Consider the following 17,754-nt stretch of genomic DNA (forward strand, 5'->3'; position numbering starts at 1 on the left):
GGGGTGTTCACCAAAAGACAACTTGTGATGTCTGGTTGGTCCTAAATGAAAATGATGCCAATATGGCCACCACAGCAGCCAACATTAAAATCTTGTTAGTGAACAGCATCAGCAAGTAGTTTTCACTGTAAGACTTTTTATGGTGTTAAAACCCTATAGTCTTGAACTAGGCAACAGCAAAGAGCAAAAATCAACAAGTTGGTAAAATTCAACAAATAATTTATTTCCCAATGATACAAAGTAAAAATTTAAAAAGAACTTGCAGTATTGTGAATTAAATCCCAAATAGATCTAAACGTTTCATCACAAGCCTAAATGTACAAAGTTTCAAATGAATTCCAGTATTATTCAATTTAAATATTGACTTTTGATATGCCTATAGACTCTAATGTGCTAATGTGCCAGTGGCCTGGATTGTGGCAGTGTGCTAAGAATCTTCTGATGTATCAAAAATATAATCCAAAAATGTTCTTGTCTGAATTCACTATAAATCCTATAAATCCAGGCCAAAAATATTGATGAGTCTTTGTAATTGTGGTGAATAATAATTTAAATAAACCTACCCTAATGAAAAATGAACACACAATAAGACTGATTTTGCTTTAAGATGTTAAGGCAAGAATAAATAACTCTTAAATAAACGATTAAATACCCCTCTAACTGATCTAGGTTGCAATTACCACTTTTCTGGGAATAATCAGTCACTTAATGGAAACATTCTAGAAGTCTCTAGTCTAAGAATCAAGACTATCTTTTAACTTGAATGCAAGTAAATGCTTTCACATTAATAATGATCTGAATATATTTAATACACAATCATAGGGAAAATTTTAGCTATATATTACTGTTACAAAAATGCTCCTGGTCAGGTACACAGTTAACTTTATTTTGGACAAAGTCAAGTACAAAATATAAATGTAAATAACACAATCATTAAGAAAAGCCATCAAATAGTACAAATATACATAGCAATGGTGTCTTGTTGGTATTTAAAAAAATTGTGCCAATCTGATATCTAATAATGCCATCACAAATACCATCTTGGAAATATTGTCACTACTCCTAGATGAAAAGTTTTATCAACGTTGGGTTTTTGCCAGAAGACTTTTTGGTACCATACAGAAATTGTGTTGATCTGACAATCCAATATTACCACCATGGCAGCCAATTTAAGTCTTGTTAATTGCAACTCATAATATATGGAAAGTCGTATCAAACTGTCTTTCACCAGAATACTAATTATGATGTCTAGTTGGTCCTAAATGAAAATGCTGCTGATCTGACCTCAAATATGGCTGTCACAATGGACATGTATAAAATCTTGTGAATATTTCTCCAGAATGGATGGTCACATAAACATAGGGTTTTAAACAGAAGTTTTATAATGGTGTTTAGTTTGTCCTAAATGAAAATGGTGACCATCTTGCCTTCAATAATGTTGCCAATGTGAAAATCTCAACTCGAGAATATGAAAGTTCCAGTACTCTAGTAAAAATAAAGAAATGGCCTACTCAAATTCCTGTAAATTGTTTTTGGATAATGGAGCAATTTTCATGCTGGACAGGCAAATTCAGGCAGGAAAGGGCAATAACTGCAACATCAATAACACCAATTTTGAAACAATGATCTACTGGAGCTTTATGTGATGACAGATCTGTGTCTATGCAGTTGTGTGAGCATCATTATTTGTTATTGCCTTCTCAGAGGGAATGGTTCACATGCAAGGGAGAAGGCAATAACAGATTTAGTTATTCAAATAACATAATATGTGATTCAAATGTTGTCGGTGGACATCAGTAATTCAATAGTGTATCCCAGAAGAAAAGGGAACTGCTTACTCTCTTGCAATATATCCATGTAATTTGCAAACTATAATTTGAAGAACTTATAATTTGAAGTACACCACCATTAAATATAGTACTGTAAAAAAAAATCTGATTTTATACATTGTTACACATGTCAATGTGTAATAAATTAGATAGGCTGTTATGACATAAATATGGTATGTAAAATATTTGATTTTGTACACTGTTAAAATGTCACTGCATCATGAACTAAACAGGCTGACATGACATAAATATGGGTACTGTAAAAGAAATGATTTTATACACTGTTACAGATGTCAATGTGTCATGAGTTAGACAGGCTAACATGAAATACTCCAAGATGAATCTTACTTTGGATCAAAATCAAAAGTGAGACAAGGAAATTTCGGTTTGGGTTTTTTGTCTAATGCAAGGCTGTGCCAAGTTGAAAGTATAACATTTCTTACATTGTGAATGAACAAATTGATGACATGGGAAATTTACCGTATGTTGCTATGTACTGTTAGTCGCAATGGAGGTTAATGTTGCAATGATCTCAGCACTAATTGGCATTTGGAGATTATCTAACCAATCAAGACTCAGTTTCATGCAAGTTTTTAAGTTTGTGTGAAATACGTTTCATTTCTTCCACAAGAGTGCAATCAATTCACTGTTGGAGGCCTGAAGGTTGTTTTGACTAACTAATAATAAGGTTGTTATCACCTAACTTGAAAGATGTTTATTTGGATTCTTACCGAGTACACTGGATGGGCACAAGAATCATTAAACTTATGCCTGACAAAAATAATAGGGGAACAAATACACACTTTGCAATCACTTAAAGCAGGTTGGAGAAACAATGTGAAAACAAGATATTCTTTCTAGCTAAAAGGTATAATAAGCAAGAAACTTGGACATTAATGAAATAACATCTTTATATGAGTTTATTATACAATAACATGATTTTTTTTTTAGTACATATAACTTTTTAAAATAATAAAATAATTTGATTTGGGACAAAGTCTAAAACAAACACGTATAAACTAACAAAACATGCACTGGAACAGAGTTAACTCTCATTTCAATAATCTTGTATAACAAACGAATAGCCATAGATAAATATCAACAATATCATTCATTGCGTAAAAGACTGGATGCTCCTTGTTATGAAATGTACATCTTCAGCAAGGCAAGGTGAGTAATCAATGATAATTGTATGGTACACTTCACTCCTGCAACAATTTAAGGAATTTTGTTAATACAGTAATAGGGTAGTTATCAAGTGGTCATCTCCCATGACAACGAAGGCCAGTCCAATAAAGCTGTCATAAAGGATGGAAGGGTTTATCATCAAGCATGATCCTATCATTGAGTAAATTAATGTTCTAAATCTTATAGTTGTGACATATCATAGCACAAAACATGGATGGGCATGATATCACATCCTGCAGAATGTTTCATGCTACAGACTATAAAATTGATGCATTATACCATTCATACTAAGAGTTTTAATCCTAAAGCCAACACCAGTTGGATGTGGGACTGCATACATCCAATCTTAGGTAGATTAATGGAAATTTAAATTCAGTATAGGGTAACAGAAAACTATGTTCACAGTTAGGTATCAAAGGCTGCAGCCTTACAGCATGCTAGAGGATGTTGCAGCTTTATAACATGGTACTGAAGGCTCCGTATTCACAGTCTTCTACAAAAAGTTCCATCTCAGTGTCCTACATGAGGCTATATCTTCACAGAGAGTTGCATCTTTATAGTGTGCCACAAAAGGATTCAATGCATGCTACATAAGAGTCCATCTTCACAGACCTGCCAACCCTTATGTTCCTGTAAGTCTTGTGAAAATGACCCGTAAAATACGGACTTACAGAATCAAGGCAAAATCTATGGAAATGATTTTTGCAGTAAAAAATCTGGATAACTGTTTGATTTTTTTATCCTGGTTTAATATTAGATTAAGTGTAGTTTGTAAGGGAACTCTACCGCATTACCTCAGATGCTTTCAACTGCACATATTTTTTATGAAAGAAGTCTGCATGATCAAACTGTCAATTACAGGATTTTTAAAAATGGTGTACAGCAAGCAATATGTGTTCAAGATGAAAAAATAAGCCTCTTAAAAACTGTTAACAGTACAGAAGAATAAAAAGCAATATTCAGATTCTTGTGAATAAAAGCAGGAAGGCAACAAATACATTTAGTTGACATTACATGTTAATTTGAGTGTCTTGTGGTGGAGATGTTGTCATGTGAAATAAAAATAAAATCCAAGAATTATGTCAAGTTGATAGATAAATAGAAGCCATTGAACTCATTAGGGTTTAAAACTGAAGTCTGCATCTGTACTACGGGTAAAAATAGGTTCACGTAGACTTTAACAATTTTCTAGTTGAACATCACTGAATCAGTTTCATACATGTGCCAAAAAACACACATCAATTGCCTTACTTAGGGTTGGCAGGTCTGTCTTCATATCATGCTACAGAGGGTTGCATCATCTTTATAGCATGCTACAGAGGGTTGCATCATCTTGATAGCATTCTCAAGAGGGTTGCATTGTCTTGATAGAATTCTACAAAGGGTAGCATCATCTTTATAGCATGCTATAGAGGGTTGCATATCTTTATATGATGCTACTGGGGGTTGCTTCATCTTTACAGCATGCTATAGAGGGTTGTATCATCTTTATAGCATGCTATAGAGGGTTGCATCATCTTTATATCATGTAACAGAAGGTTACTCCATCTTTTTATCATGCTACAGAGTTGCATCATCTTTATAGCATGCTATAGAGTTTTGCTTCATCTTCATAGCATTCTACAGAGGGCTGCATCTTTATAGCATTCTACAGAGGGTTGCATCTTTATAGCATTCTACAGAGGGCTGCATCTTCATAGCATTCTACAGAGGGCTGCATCTTTATAGCATTCTACAGAGGGTTGCATCTTTATAGCATTCTACAGAGGGTAACATCATCTTTATAAGCATTCTACAGAGGGCTGCATCTTTATAACATGCTACAGATGGTAACATCATCTTTATAAGCATTCTACAGAGGGCTGCATCTTTATAGCATGCTACAGATTGTAGCATCACCTTTATAGCATACTACAGAGGGTTGCATCATCTTGATAGAATGCTATGGAGGGTTGCATCATCTTTACTGCATGCTACAGAAGGCTAGATTGCAACAAGAGTTTCACACTCAATTTCCTTTGGAATAACTGTCTGTTCAACTTCCTGCTATGGCACTTCATAAATTATTAATAGAAATGTAGATGAATATTTCTTTGCTTCTGATATTAATGATAATGCTATTGCAGGGTGGCCTGTTTGGGTGTGGTTGGACTAGTTCTTGATTGGTGCTATCTTGTCAGCTCAACAGCCTTCTTTATCACAGTCTGCACATCAATGATGGAATGTGGAAAATTCTGTCGAAGATATTTACAGTAGTTAAATATTAATAGCTGTCAGTAATTTTAATGAAAATAAATCTATAATCTATGATTTTTCCTGCAATAAAATGTCTTAAAATTGAAACAAATTTTAAAAATAAAAATATTTTATAAAACCTTATTTTTATCCATTTGGACTAATTTATTCCTTTTGTAATTACCTCAACCATCTATGAATGACCTCTATCACTGACTGGAGTCGATGTATACTTTTCTGTAAGCATATTGTGATTATAATCAGGAAGACCATTCCAACAGGAAAGTTAACAAGTGAATAGGTCTTTCTCTAAATGATGGATCAGAACTTCACCAGTGCTTTAAAGATCTTACAAAAAGATTTGTCCCGGTCATTATCACTATAACTTGTATCCTTTGTCATTACCATTTTACTAAGACATCCCCTGAATAGAACAAATCATTATGAAAAAAGAACAGGAAATACACATATTTCTAGCAAAATAAAATAGCACAAAAATGATATTTCTATATGACTGTATGAAGCAAACTTCTCAAGCTTGCTAAATATTGATAATTCTGTATTTTTTTAAAAAGAACTTTCCTTGCACAATTACTAATGATCAGCCTTATAAGTTTACATAAACAGTTCTAACTGTATAAAAAACGAATGCTTTAAAAGGTTTCAGAATAAAAATGAGCTTCATAGCAAAGGTTCAAGGCTACATTTAGCAATGAAGATTGCTTTTTAAGGTGATTAAGGCAGTAACTCTTGAGCAAATTCCATGGATTGCCATTAAAACGGGGGCAGTAGATGACAAGCGAATTCCATAGATTGCCATTGCAACTGGGGCAGTAGATGACAAGCGAATTCCATAAGAAATGAAGCAAGCAAAATTCCATGGATTACCCTAGTAATTGAGACAGTAGCTGACAAGTAAAATTCCACAGATTGCCAAGCAATTTAGGCAAACTGATAAGCAAAATTCTATGGAATGCTCAAGCAATTAAGGCAGTAAAGTTCTGTAGATTGTCATGTCAATTGAGGCAGTTTCTGATATGCAAAATTCCACAGATTGCCCTAGCTATTGAGGCAAATGCTGCTATGATCATCAGCATGTATATTGATCGTGCAGCTTTTACAGTGAAATATCATACAGATATATTTTCGTAACGGCTAAGTGTTGCTAGCTGCATCAGTTCTGCTTGATCTGAAGTGCTCAAACAATAGTGTATGGGTAAGTGTTTGATTGCAAACTCATACTGGCAGCATTGCATTGATATTTAAGAAACTACCATCTGATGTCAGCATAGTGTTTTGTTGTTTTGTATTCTTTGAGTGTTTGTTGAGGTTAATCCAAAGAATTAAATACCTATAAATATGAACCTGGACAAATGCAATTTCATGAGTTTAAGTGCCAGAAAAACAACTCGCTTGTAATCTTGAAAAGTGATATCCTTGGAGACGTATAAAACCATAGTAAACATGGAACTGACAAAAAAAATTCTATTGAATAGCTATTAATGTACTAGTTTAGCAGCAAATTCCAAAGACTGCCTAACAGTGGCTGGCAGAAAATGTGATGGACTGCCCAAACACCAGCTGATGTGCAAATAAAATTGCATGGATTGCCCTAGCATTATAAAGCAGTCACTGACAAATTCCTTGTATTGCCCATGGAATTTAAGTAATGGCTGATAAGCAAATGCCATGGATTTCCATAGCAATTACAGCTGTGGCTAATGAGCAAATTCCATGGATTACCCTAACATTTAAAGTTGTGGCTGATGACCAAATTCCATGGATTGCCATAACAATTAAAAAAGTAGCTGATGAGCATGCTACATCGATTGCCATCGCAATTAAAGCAGTGGCTGATTAAAACATTCCAGATTGCCTTACAAATTAAAACAGTAGCTGATGACCAAATTCCATGGATTGCCCTAGCCATTAAAGCAATGCCTGATGAGTAAATTCCATGGATTGCCTTAGCAATTAAAGCAATGCCTGATAAGCAAATTTCATCAACTGCCCTAGCCTGATGACCAATTTCCATGGATTGCCTTAGCCATCAAAGCAATTCCTGATGAGCAAATTCCATGGATTGTTCTAGCCTTCAAAGCAGTGGCTGATGAGCAAATTCCATGAATTGCCTTAGTCATCAAAGCAGTGGCTGATGACCAAATTCCATGGATTGCCTTAGTAATTAAAGCAGTGGCTGATGAATTTTAACAATGACCTACTGAATTCATCCCTTCCTGAATGCCATAGAAACCTTTAATCTGTATGTTTACATTTTTTCCTTATATAATTCTGAAATGACGAAATTATTTGTACAGCATGTATCACTGGTAAAATTGTTATACATCTGAAAACAAAGTTATGGTAGCTCAGGTATGGTAGAGTGTTGAACTCTTAATCCAAGCTTCAATACCTGCCCAGGTCAGTCCCGCTGCCTTGGTGTGTCCTTAGGAAGGGCATGTGGCTCCCATCTGCTCCATATGATACAGCCAATAATGTGTTAAAAGTGCCATTACAATCAAATAATAATACAGAATGTTTTATGCCATAGAAACACTTCTAAAGTTATACTGTGCTGAAGCATATAAAGTCAAGTGCCTAGCCGATACAGGCTGATCCAATGGTGGGAATCATACCCACACCATTCTGTTCACAAGTCCAATGCCATAACCACTGAGTTACTGCAATACCAAATGTAAATATAAAGGTAGAATCAACAACTTGCAAGATTTAAGTCAGGATTTGAGTGATAAACAATAGTAGGATTTACATGTTGGAATGCAAATGTAAATTTGTAATGGGGAATAAATATAGCTATCTGACCTATGGCACTTACTTCAAGTGGTACAATTTCAGATATAATGTAAACTAGGAATATATCTTAAACCAAAATTTGCCCCCCAAACCTGAAAGAGGACCTTTTTTATTGAAACCTATGTTTCAATGCAATTTATCCAATTTTTTCTTCCCAAGTAAGAAAATAATTACCTGTACTAGCTTCATATTTGATGGAAAATCACCTTGAATCAAGTCATCTCTAAGAAGTCTGAAAATCAGTTACAAAAAAACTACATGTAATACAAGTACAAAATTTTCAACTAAGTAACAGAACTATAGTTAATTTCAAATGGTAACACATGGTAACAGGTGCTGCATCTAAAAATGTATTTTGGCAAATGTCCTGAATAATGGTTACTAAGATGATATTTTTACATAATGATTTTATACTTTTCTATCCCAGTTAATATAGATACTCAGTCAAAAGAATGAAGGCTTTCATAATTTAAACTCCTGGCACCTGATACGAGTGTCCTGAAGCTTGTATAACTCTGCATGGATGACATCCCTTGAATAAGTATGTGCTTTTGTCATTTGTGTTATAACTTGAAATCATAATTGGTTTCCATAATAATAAATAAAAGAGCTTTCAAGAGAAACGAAAACTTGTTTTAAATAAAACAAAACAAAATGCATGCAACAAATTACTAAATTAGTTATTGACCAGAAATCAGCTAGGAGGTTGGAACCTGTACCCACCCCCCGAGAAAACCATTGGACAACATGGTATCAATTTAACATTATGAGGACCCTTGACCCTTTTCGGGCGAGTTAAATGCATACTCTCCTTGGTAACATGAAAAGGAATGGTATGAAATTATTAAATCACATATTTGTGATGCCATTTGAAACCAACTTTAGCTTCAGACTGGATACAAATTATCCTTCAATTAGATCATCTCTAAGTCTGAAAAATAGTTTCAGTGAACTCAAATACAACATGTAATATGAAGTAACTTTACAACTCAACAATATCTAAAATATAATGAATTAAATAAATTCCATCAAAGTCTGAAGAAGCAAAATAATCATGTTGATATTATTTTTTTCAACAACAATAGCCATATATTAGTTTCACATCCGGTTATATAGTATGGAACAGTGTTATAAATCATGGAACTGTGTTATAAATCATGGAACTGTGTTATAAATCATGGAACAATAGTATAAATCTTGGAACAGTTATAATCACAAGTTGATCATCCTTATATGAAAGAATAATTGTAGCTTTTAAAGCTTTCAATGATGTTAAAATGTTTCGAATAGACCTAACATATGCTGTATTGAAAACACCTCTAAATTCCAAATGCATCAAACAAATATGATAAGACACTTTGATCTTGCAAATTGTCAGGTATAGTGAGGTACTGATTATGTTCAAATGATGATATATGTTGAATTTTTGTTTTCTTTGACAAAATTTTCATTAGATTACTCCTTCTTTTGGTTGCTTGTACACAAGGGAAACTGGCTGAGATTAACTAGATTTGAGTCCTACTTACATTAGCATTGCACATGCAACACAAATCAGGAAGCTAAACCTTTTCTCGTCAGAAAATAGTGAATCCCAAATTCTCAACACATCTGTAATGAGGAAATAAAAATCTGAATGGGCATTTTAGTAGCAACATCAAGGGTGTTGGGCATTTTAGAAGCAACATCAAGGGTGTTGGGGATTTTAGTAGCAATATCAAGGGTGTTGGGCATTTTAGTAGCAACATCAAGGGTGTTGGGGATTTCAGTAGCAACATCAAGGGTGTTGGGCATTTTAGAAGCAACATCAAGGGTGTTGGGCATTTTAGTAGCAACATCAAGGGTGTTGGGGATTTTAGAAGCAACATCAAGGGTGTTGGGGATTTTAGAAGCAACATCAAGGGTGTTGGGCATTTTAGAAGCAACATCAAGGGTGTTGGGGATTTTAGTAGCAACATCAAGGGTGTTGGGCATTTTAGAAGCAACATCAAGGGTGTTGGGGATTTTAGAAGCAACATCAAGGGTGTTGGGCATTTTAGTAGCAACATCAAGGGTGTTGGGGATTTTAGTAGCAACATCAAGGGTGTTGAGGATTTTAGTAGCAATATCAAGGGTGTTGGGCATTTTAGTAGCAACATCAAGGGTGTTGGGCATTTTAGTAGCAACATCAAGGGTGTTGGGCATTTTAGTAGCAACATCAAGGGTGTTGGGGATTTTAGTAGCAATATCAAGGGTGTTGGGGATTTTAGTAGCAATATCAAGGGTGTTGGGGATTTTAGTAGCAACATCAAGGGTGTTGGGGATTTTAGTAGCAACATCAAGGGTGTTGGGGATTTTAGAAGCAACATCAAGGGTGTTGGGCATTTTAGTAGCAACATCAAGTGTGTTGGGCATTTTAGTAGCAACATCAAGGGTGTTGGGGATTTTAGTAGCAATATCAAGGGTGTTGGGGATTTTAGAAGCAACATCAAGGGTGTTGGGCATTTTAGTAGCAACATCAAGGGTGTTGGGGATTTTAGAAGCAACATCAAGTGTGTTGGGCATTTTAGTAGCAACATCAAGTGTGTTGGGCATTTTAGTAGCAACATCAAGGGTGTTGGGCATTTTAGTAGCAACATCAAGGGTGTTGGGCATTTTAGTAGCAACATCAAGGGTGTTGGGGATTTTAGAAGCAACATCAAGGGTGTTGGGCATTTTAGTAGCAACATCAAGTGTGTTGGGCATTTTAGTAGCAACATCAAGGGTGTTGGGGATTTTAGTAGCAATATCAAGGGTGTTGGGGATTTTAGTAGCAACATCAAGGGTGTTGGGGATTTTAGAAGCAACATCAAGGGTGTTGGGCATTTTAGTAGCAACATCAAGGGTGTTGGGGATTTCAGTAGCAACATCAAGGGTGTTGGGGATTTTAGTAGCAACATCAAGGGTGTTGGGGATTTTAGAAGCAACATCAAGGGTGTTGGGGATTTTAGTAGCAATATCAAGGGTGTTGGGGATTTTAGTAGCAATATCAAGGGTGTTGGGCATTTTAGTAGCAATATCAAGGGTGTTGGGCATTTTAGTAGCAACATCAAGGGTGTTGGGCATTTTAGTAGCAATATCAAGGGTGTTGGGGATTTTAGAAGCAACATCAAGGGTGTTGGGGATTTTAGTAGCAACATCAAGGGTGTTGGGGATTTTAGTAGCAACATCAAGGGTGTTGGGCATTTTAGTAGCAACATCAAGGGTGTTGGGCATTTTAGTAGCAATATCAAGGGTGTTGGGGATTTTAGTAGCAACATCAAGGGTGTTGGGCATTTTAGTAGCAATATCAAGGGTGTTGGGCATTTTAGAAGCAATATCAAGGGTGTTGGGGATTTTAGTAGCAATATCAAGGGTGTTGGGCATTTTAGTAGCAACATCAAGGGTGTTGGGGATTTTAGAAGCAACATCAAGGGTGTTGGGGATTTTAGTAGCAACATCAAGGGTGTTGGGGATTTTAGTAGCAACATCAAGGGTGTTGGGCATTTTAGTAGCAACATCAAGGGTGTTGGGCATTTTAGTAGCAATATCAAGGGTGTTGGGCATTTTAGTAGCAACATCAAGGGTGTTGGGCATTTTAGTAGCAATATCAAGGGTGTTGGGGATTTTAGTAGCAACATCAAGGGTGTTGGGGATTTTAGTAGCAACATCAAGGGTGTTGGGCATTTTAGTAGCAACATCAAGGGTGTTGGGCATTTTAGTAGCAATATCAAGGGTGTTGGGCATTTTAGTAGCAACATCAAGGGTGTTGGGCATTTTAGTAGCAATATCAAGGGTGTTGGGGATTTTAGTAGCAACATCAAGGGTGTTGGGGATTTTAGTAGCAACATCAAGGGTGTTGGGCATTTTAGTAGCAATATCAAGGGTGTTGGGCATTTTAGTAGCAACATCAAGGGTGTTGGGGATTTTAGTAGCAACATCAAGGGTGTTGGGGATTTTAGTAGCAATATCAAGGGTGTTGGGCATTTTAGTAGCAACATCAAGGGTGTTGGGGATTTTAGTAGCAATATCAAGGGTGTTGGGCATTTTAGTAGCAACATCAAGGGTGTTGGGCATTTTAGTAGCAATATCAAGGGTGTTGGGGATTTTAGTAGCAACATCAAGGGTGTTGGGGATTTTAGTAGCAACATCAAGGGTGTTGGGCATTTTAGTAGCAATATCAAGGGTGTTGGGCATTTTAGTAGCAACATCAAGGGTGTTGGGGATTTTAGTAGCAATATCAAGGGTGTTGGGCATTTTAGTAGCAACATCAAGGGTGTTGGGGATTTTAGTAGCAACATCAAGGGTGTTGGGCATTTTAGTAGCAATATCAAGGGTGTTGGGCATTTTAGTAGCAACATCAAGGGTGTTGGGCATTTTAGTAGCAACATCAAGGGTGTTGGGGATTTTAGTAGCAATATCAAGGGTGTTGGGCATTTTAGTAGCAACATCAAGGGTGTTGGGGATTTTAGTAGCAATATCAAGGGTGTTGGGGATTTTAGTAGCAATATCAAGGGTGTTGGGGATTTTAGTAGCAATATCAAGGGTGTTGGGCATTTTAGTAGCAACATCAAGGGTGTTGGGCATTTTAGTAGCAATATCAAGGGTGTTGGGGATTTTAGTAGCAACATCAAGGGTGTTGGGGATTTTAGTAGCAACATCAAGGGTGTTGGGCATTTTAGTAGCAATATCAAGGGTGTTGGGCATTTTAGTAGCAACATCAAGGGTGTTGGGGATTTTAGTAGCAATATCAAGGGTGTTGGGCATTTTAGTAGCAACATCAAGGGTGTTGGGGATTTTAGTAGCAACATCAAGGGTGTTGGGCATTTTAGTAGCAATATCAAGGGTGTTGGGCATTTTAGTAGCAACATCAAGGGTGTTGGGCATTTTAGTAGCAACATCAAGGGTGTTGGGGATTTTAGTAGCAATATCAAGGGTGTTGGGGATTTTAGTAGCAATATCAAGGGTGTTGGGCATTTTAGTAGCAATATCAAGGGTGTTGGGCATTTTAGTAGCAATATCAAGGGTGTTGGGGATTTTAGTAGCAATATCAAGGGCATCAGGCATCTTAGTAGCAACATCAAAAGGCACAGGGCATTTACTAGCAACATTAAGGGCATTGGGCATCTTCGTAGCAACATCAAGGGAATTGGGCATTTAGTAACAACATCAATGGCACTGGGCATTTAGTAGCAACATCACGCACATTGGACATCTTAGTAGCAACATCAAAGACATTAGGCATCTTAGTAGCACCATCAATGGCATTGGGCATTTTAATAGCAACATTAAGTGCATTGGGCATTTCAGTAGCAACATCAAGGGCAATGGGCATTTTAGTAGCAACATTAAAGACATTGGACATATTAGCAACATCAAAGGCACTAGGCATCTTAGTAGCAACATCAATGGCACTGGGCATTTTAGTAGCAGCATCAAGGGCATTGGGCATCTTAGTAGCAACATCAAAAGCACTGGGCATCTTAGTAGCAACATCAAGGGCATTGGGCATTTTAGTAGCAACATCAATGACATTGGGCATTTTAATAGCAACATTAAGGGTATTGGGCATTTTAGTAGCAACATCAAGGGCATTGGGCATTTTAGTAGCAACATTAAGGACACTGGACATCTTAGCAATATCAAAGGCACTAGGCATCTTAGTAGTAACATCAATGGCACTGGGCATTTTAGTAGCAACATCAAGGGCATTAGGCATCTTAGTTGCAACATCAAAGGCACTAGGCATCTTAGCAACATAAACAGCATTGGGCATTTTAGTAGCAACATCAAGGGCATTGGGCATTTTAGTAGCAACATTAAAGGCACTGGTATTGAAATAACTGGGGTAGTCATAGCCACCCAAAATTGGTCACAAATTATAATTTACAAGTTAATGACTGTCCGATGTCCACATCACAACTGCAAAAGTCCAACTGCCTCTGCTAAAGCTGCCCCATTTTACAAATTATTCTGATGCCTGTAAACATCATGTTTTATACATCTGGACACAGAGAGGGTATAACACACAAATTACCATACTTGCTTTGCAAATCTTGCAATATAAATTCATGGAATTACCAAAAAGATACAGAACTTTCAAGTAAAATGCAGACTTTGGATAAACTGATTAACAGGAACTGGTATACACATTTACTGTTAGTATTTTGTGTAGTTAGCAGAAACAAAGCTATACAACAGGACATGGTATTCACATTTACTGCTAGTATTTTGTGTAGTAGGTAGAAAAAAAGCTAAACATATTTCAGTACTTCTGACCTTTCTGGCCAGGGTTTATGGGACAGTAATGGGATAACATACATATTTCAGTACTTCTGACCTTTCTGGCCAGGGTTTATGGGGCAGCCAATCATAAATGCCTGAATTGTTTGCAGAAATCAGAGCTCAGACACAAAAACTAGCCAAGATAAACAGTAACTATTTTATTGTCTTTGCTGTGCTACATTCATACACTGCCAAACACTGCTTATAATATAATTATGGAAAAAAAAACTTATTTCAAAGTTGATGCCATCAGCTTCAAATCATACTCAATTCAAGACAACATTTTGCCCTAACTGTGCTATAAGAAATAATTTGTGACAAAGTAGCTTCTATCTACCTCAGTTGGTTTTCATGTCAGAGCAGCTCTAATTTTTTCAAACACTTAAACCAATTATTTTAATTCGCTTAGAGTAAAGCCACAAGTGATCCAAAAGCCTGGATATGTCATGGGACTGTATTCATATAATTCGTATCTTGTAAACTATTCTAAATATTGTTTGTCTTATAATTTTCTGCTCTTTGGATTTTAAATGCACTCCTAATCTGGCTTGTCAATAGTACTGACCTGTAATTATCGTACACAACACATCAAACTTGCATAGAATCAGTTCTGCCACTACTCAATGCACAAACTCCTCACCGTATGTGTAACCTTAAAGTTGTTTTATAAACAGTAGTGAAGAAATTGATTTATCTAATAAGGGTTGGTCAGCCTGTGATATACTGATCTCTCTAATTATGGCTGGTCAGTCTGTGATTTACTGATAAATCTAATAAGGGCTGTTCAGTCTGTGATTTACTGATCTAATAACAGCTGTTCAGTCTGTGATTTACTGATCTAATAACAGCTGTTCAGTCTGTAATTTACTTACCTAATAACAGCTGTTCAGTCTGTGATTTACTTATCTAATAACAGCTGATCAGTCTGTGATTTAATGATCTTCTAATAATGGTTGGCCAGTCTGTTATTTACTGATCTAAGTAATAACTGCTAGCCAGTCTATTATTTACTGACTTTCTAATAATGGTTGGCCAGTTTGTGATTTAATTACTATCTAACAGCGGCTGGCTGGTCTGATTTACAGATCTAATAATGGTTGGCCGGTCTGTGATTACTCAGATGATAAGTATGGAGAAAAGATTTTATGAAAATAAAACAAGAATCATGGAATCCAAAGAATTTAAATCTGAATTTGAGTACGTTGAGTCATTTAAGAATACACAGCCTGGATTCACATAGTTTGCTGTATATCTGAGTCCAGTGCAACTGTTCATTACTGTATATCCAATATCTGAAATCTCTTGTGGCAGTGTTATTTTGGCATTAAGCCAACAAGCTTGTGAGTTGGTTTTTCCAAAACAACAAGCATTCAGTGGGCAATATCAGAAGACAAACTAACAATAACTTAATTCTTATATATCCTAAATTACAATTAAAAATTAAATTAAAAAAAATTTAAAAACATTATTGTAGGAAAGTTGACACATTAAATTAAATACACTTTTTTCAATCTTTACTCAACTTCATTCGCGATCTGATTCATCATGTGCCTAAATATATTATGCAAGCTGGAATAAGTTGTAATGCAAATAGCTTTATAATGTCATAGTGCAACATAAATACTGTTTGATGGTTACATGTCTGGGAAAATATTGTTCACTTACCTCCCATGAGATGAAATTATAATATATACCATAATTCATCTTCTTTTGTATAAAAAAAAAATAAAATAATTCATCTTCTTTTGTAAAAAAAAAAAAAAAATAACAAACTATTTTCTTGCTGTCTGTAAAATTTGTGTGCAAATATAAATTATCATTTTCCCCTGACTATAATGTCTGTAAAATTATTGTATCTCTGTTATGTACTGACATCCCCAGGATGATCAGTTCTGTCCAAAATGGGTTACATAAATTACACTGCATTACACCCTTCTTACAAATATGGAAGATCAACATGACAATGTTTTAGTGCTTTCTTTCACAAATAAACAATACTGGCTGCAGTTCTGGTGTTTGCCTTTTTTTTAATTTGTGTACTGCATTTACTGGCCTATAAGTCAATGTGGAATGCAAGTTGATTTGCAAATTTTCAATCATTTATTGATATATAAGTCAATGCTCAGTATAAGATGAAGCCAGATTAATACGTTGGCTTTGTCTTTTTCGCATTATTTTGTTTTAAACAGCAATACAAAATTTTATCCTATCTGTAACTCAGTAAATTTTCAGGTCAGCATCATTAAATGCAGCTAAAAGTTTCCAATTCACTTCACACTTAAATGAATTAGGTACTTTTAGCAACTAAAATGAGACTCATCTGAAAATGTCAGAGTTATAGATAGGAAAACATCTGCGATGCTGTGTGAAATAAAACTATAGTAAATTCTGATTTCATGAATAATAATGGTATCACTGTTTGCTATTTCAGGTTACCGGCAATAGGGAAATTGCATGACTGATGTTAACATATTTTTTTCCAGTTTTGTTTTGAAGAGAAAAAGTGGGAGGCATATGTATTCCATCACATTTTTCTTCTTGCACCTCATGATAAAATAAAATTTGCCCTGATGTGTGTGTGTGTGTGTGTGTGTGTGTGTGTGTGAGTGAGAGATAGATTTCAGCCCTTCTTCATGCTATTTTGTACTTTACTGCCTCTGTTAAGCTGAAGCTTTTAGCAAAAAGAGAAAACAGTAATAAATTAACTAGAAAATGCAAACCTTTAAAATGCATACCATACTCCTTCAGTTTCAAAGTTTAAATAATCACAACATTTATATCCATATAAACTTTATTTATGTTAAATCCCAAGAATTACCATTTAGTATACTGTGTAATTTACTCAAGGTATAATTAGGGTAATGAAAGTAGTTTCAAGGTCCAATGATCATCAATACACTAGTTTATCTTCCAACTTTAATTTATTCTGTCAGCTTAGAAAACAAACATGGTGTCTGGAAAATCAGAGGGTCTGGATGTTTAGATTAATAATGGTACCAATTATCAGTATTGAAACTAATTTATCAGCACAGATTGTTGTACATAATACAAGACTATTCTGTGTGCTTTTGATTACATGCATAACACATAAATATGGCAGCAGAACCAAACATATAACATGTAAATTGCTTATGCATTTCCTAAAATAAATCATACACATAATTCTTTTACAAAGATTTGCTCTTTTCCAAGTACCTGGAAGGGGAAACTCTTGTGAAAATAACAGAGTTAGCCATCGGAAGGCATAAAACTGTGGTTTGAGGTCCTGCTCCATCAACTTGTGGCACAGCGTGGCATCCTTCTCCTCCAACAAGCTCATCATTTTGTTCATTAGGTAGCCTAAGAAGGATGCATAAAAATGGAATCATTCCTCGCCTAACCTTGGCATTTATCATGTTGGTAGCATTAT

At 35.6% G+C, this 17,754-nt stretch overlaps 1 protein-coding gene across 2 annotated transcripts in view; it reads right to left on the reverse strand.

Moving 5' to 3' along the window:
• Nucleotides 1-2,722: 2,722 nt before the first annotated feature.
• The window catches only part of LOC149780023 (TBC1 domain family member 13-like), a 77,077-nt gene continuing 62,045 nt past the window's right edge, over nucleotides 2,723-17,754 (reverse strand). Inside the window, exons 11-14 of one of the 2 annotated variants that reach the window (XM_089936767.1) lie at nucleotides 17,541-17,684; nucleotides 9,593-9,674; nucleotides 8,241-8,298; nucleotides 2,723-5,251 (exon numbers count right to left, since the gene is read on the reverse strand). In XM_089936767.1, coding sequence (XP_089792893.1) covers nucleotides 5,186-5,251; nucleotides 8,241-8,298; nucleotides 9,593-9,674; nucleotides 17,541-17,684 — 350 coding nt within the window. In that variant the 3' untranslated portion in view covers nucleotides 2,723-5,185. The remainder of the gene's footprint in view (nucleotides 5,252-8,240; nucleotides 8,299-9,592; nucleotides 9,675-17,540; nucleotides 17,685-17,754) is intronic. The other variant, XM_089936768.1, reaches the window with a different exon arrangement.

This window comes from Sinohyriopsis cumingii, chromosome 16, assembly GCF_028554795.1.
Source record: "Sinohyriopsis cumingii isolate HCF-2022 chromosome 16, ASM2855479v2, whole genome shotgun sequence".
Lineage (NCBI taxonomy): Eukaryota > Metazoa > Mollusca > Bivalvia > Unionida > Unionidae > Sinohyriopsis > Sinohyriopsis cumingii.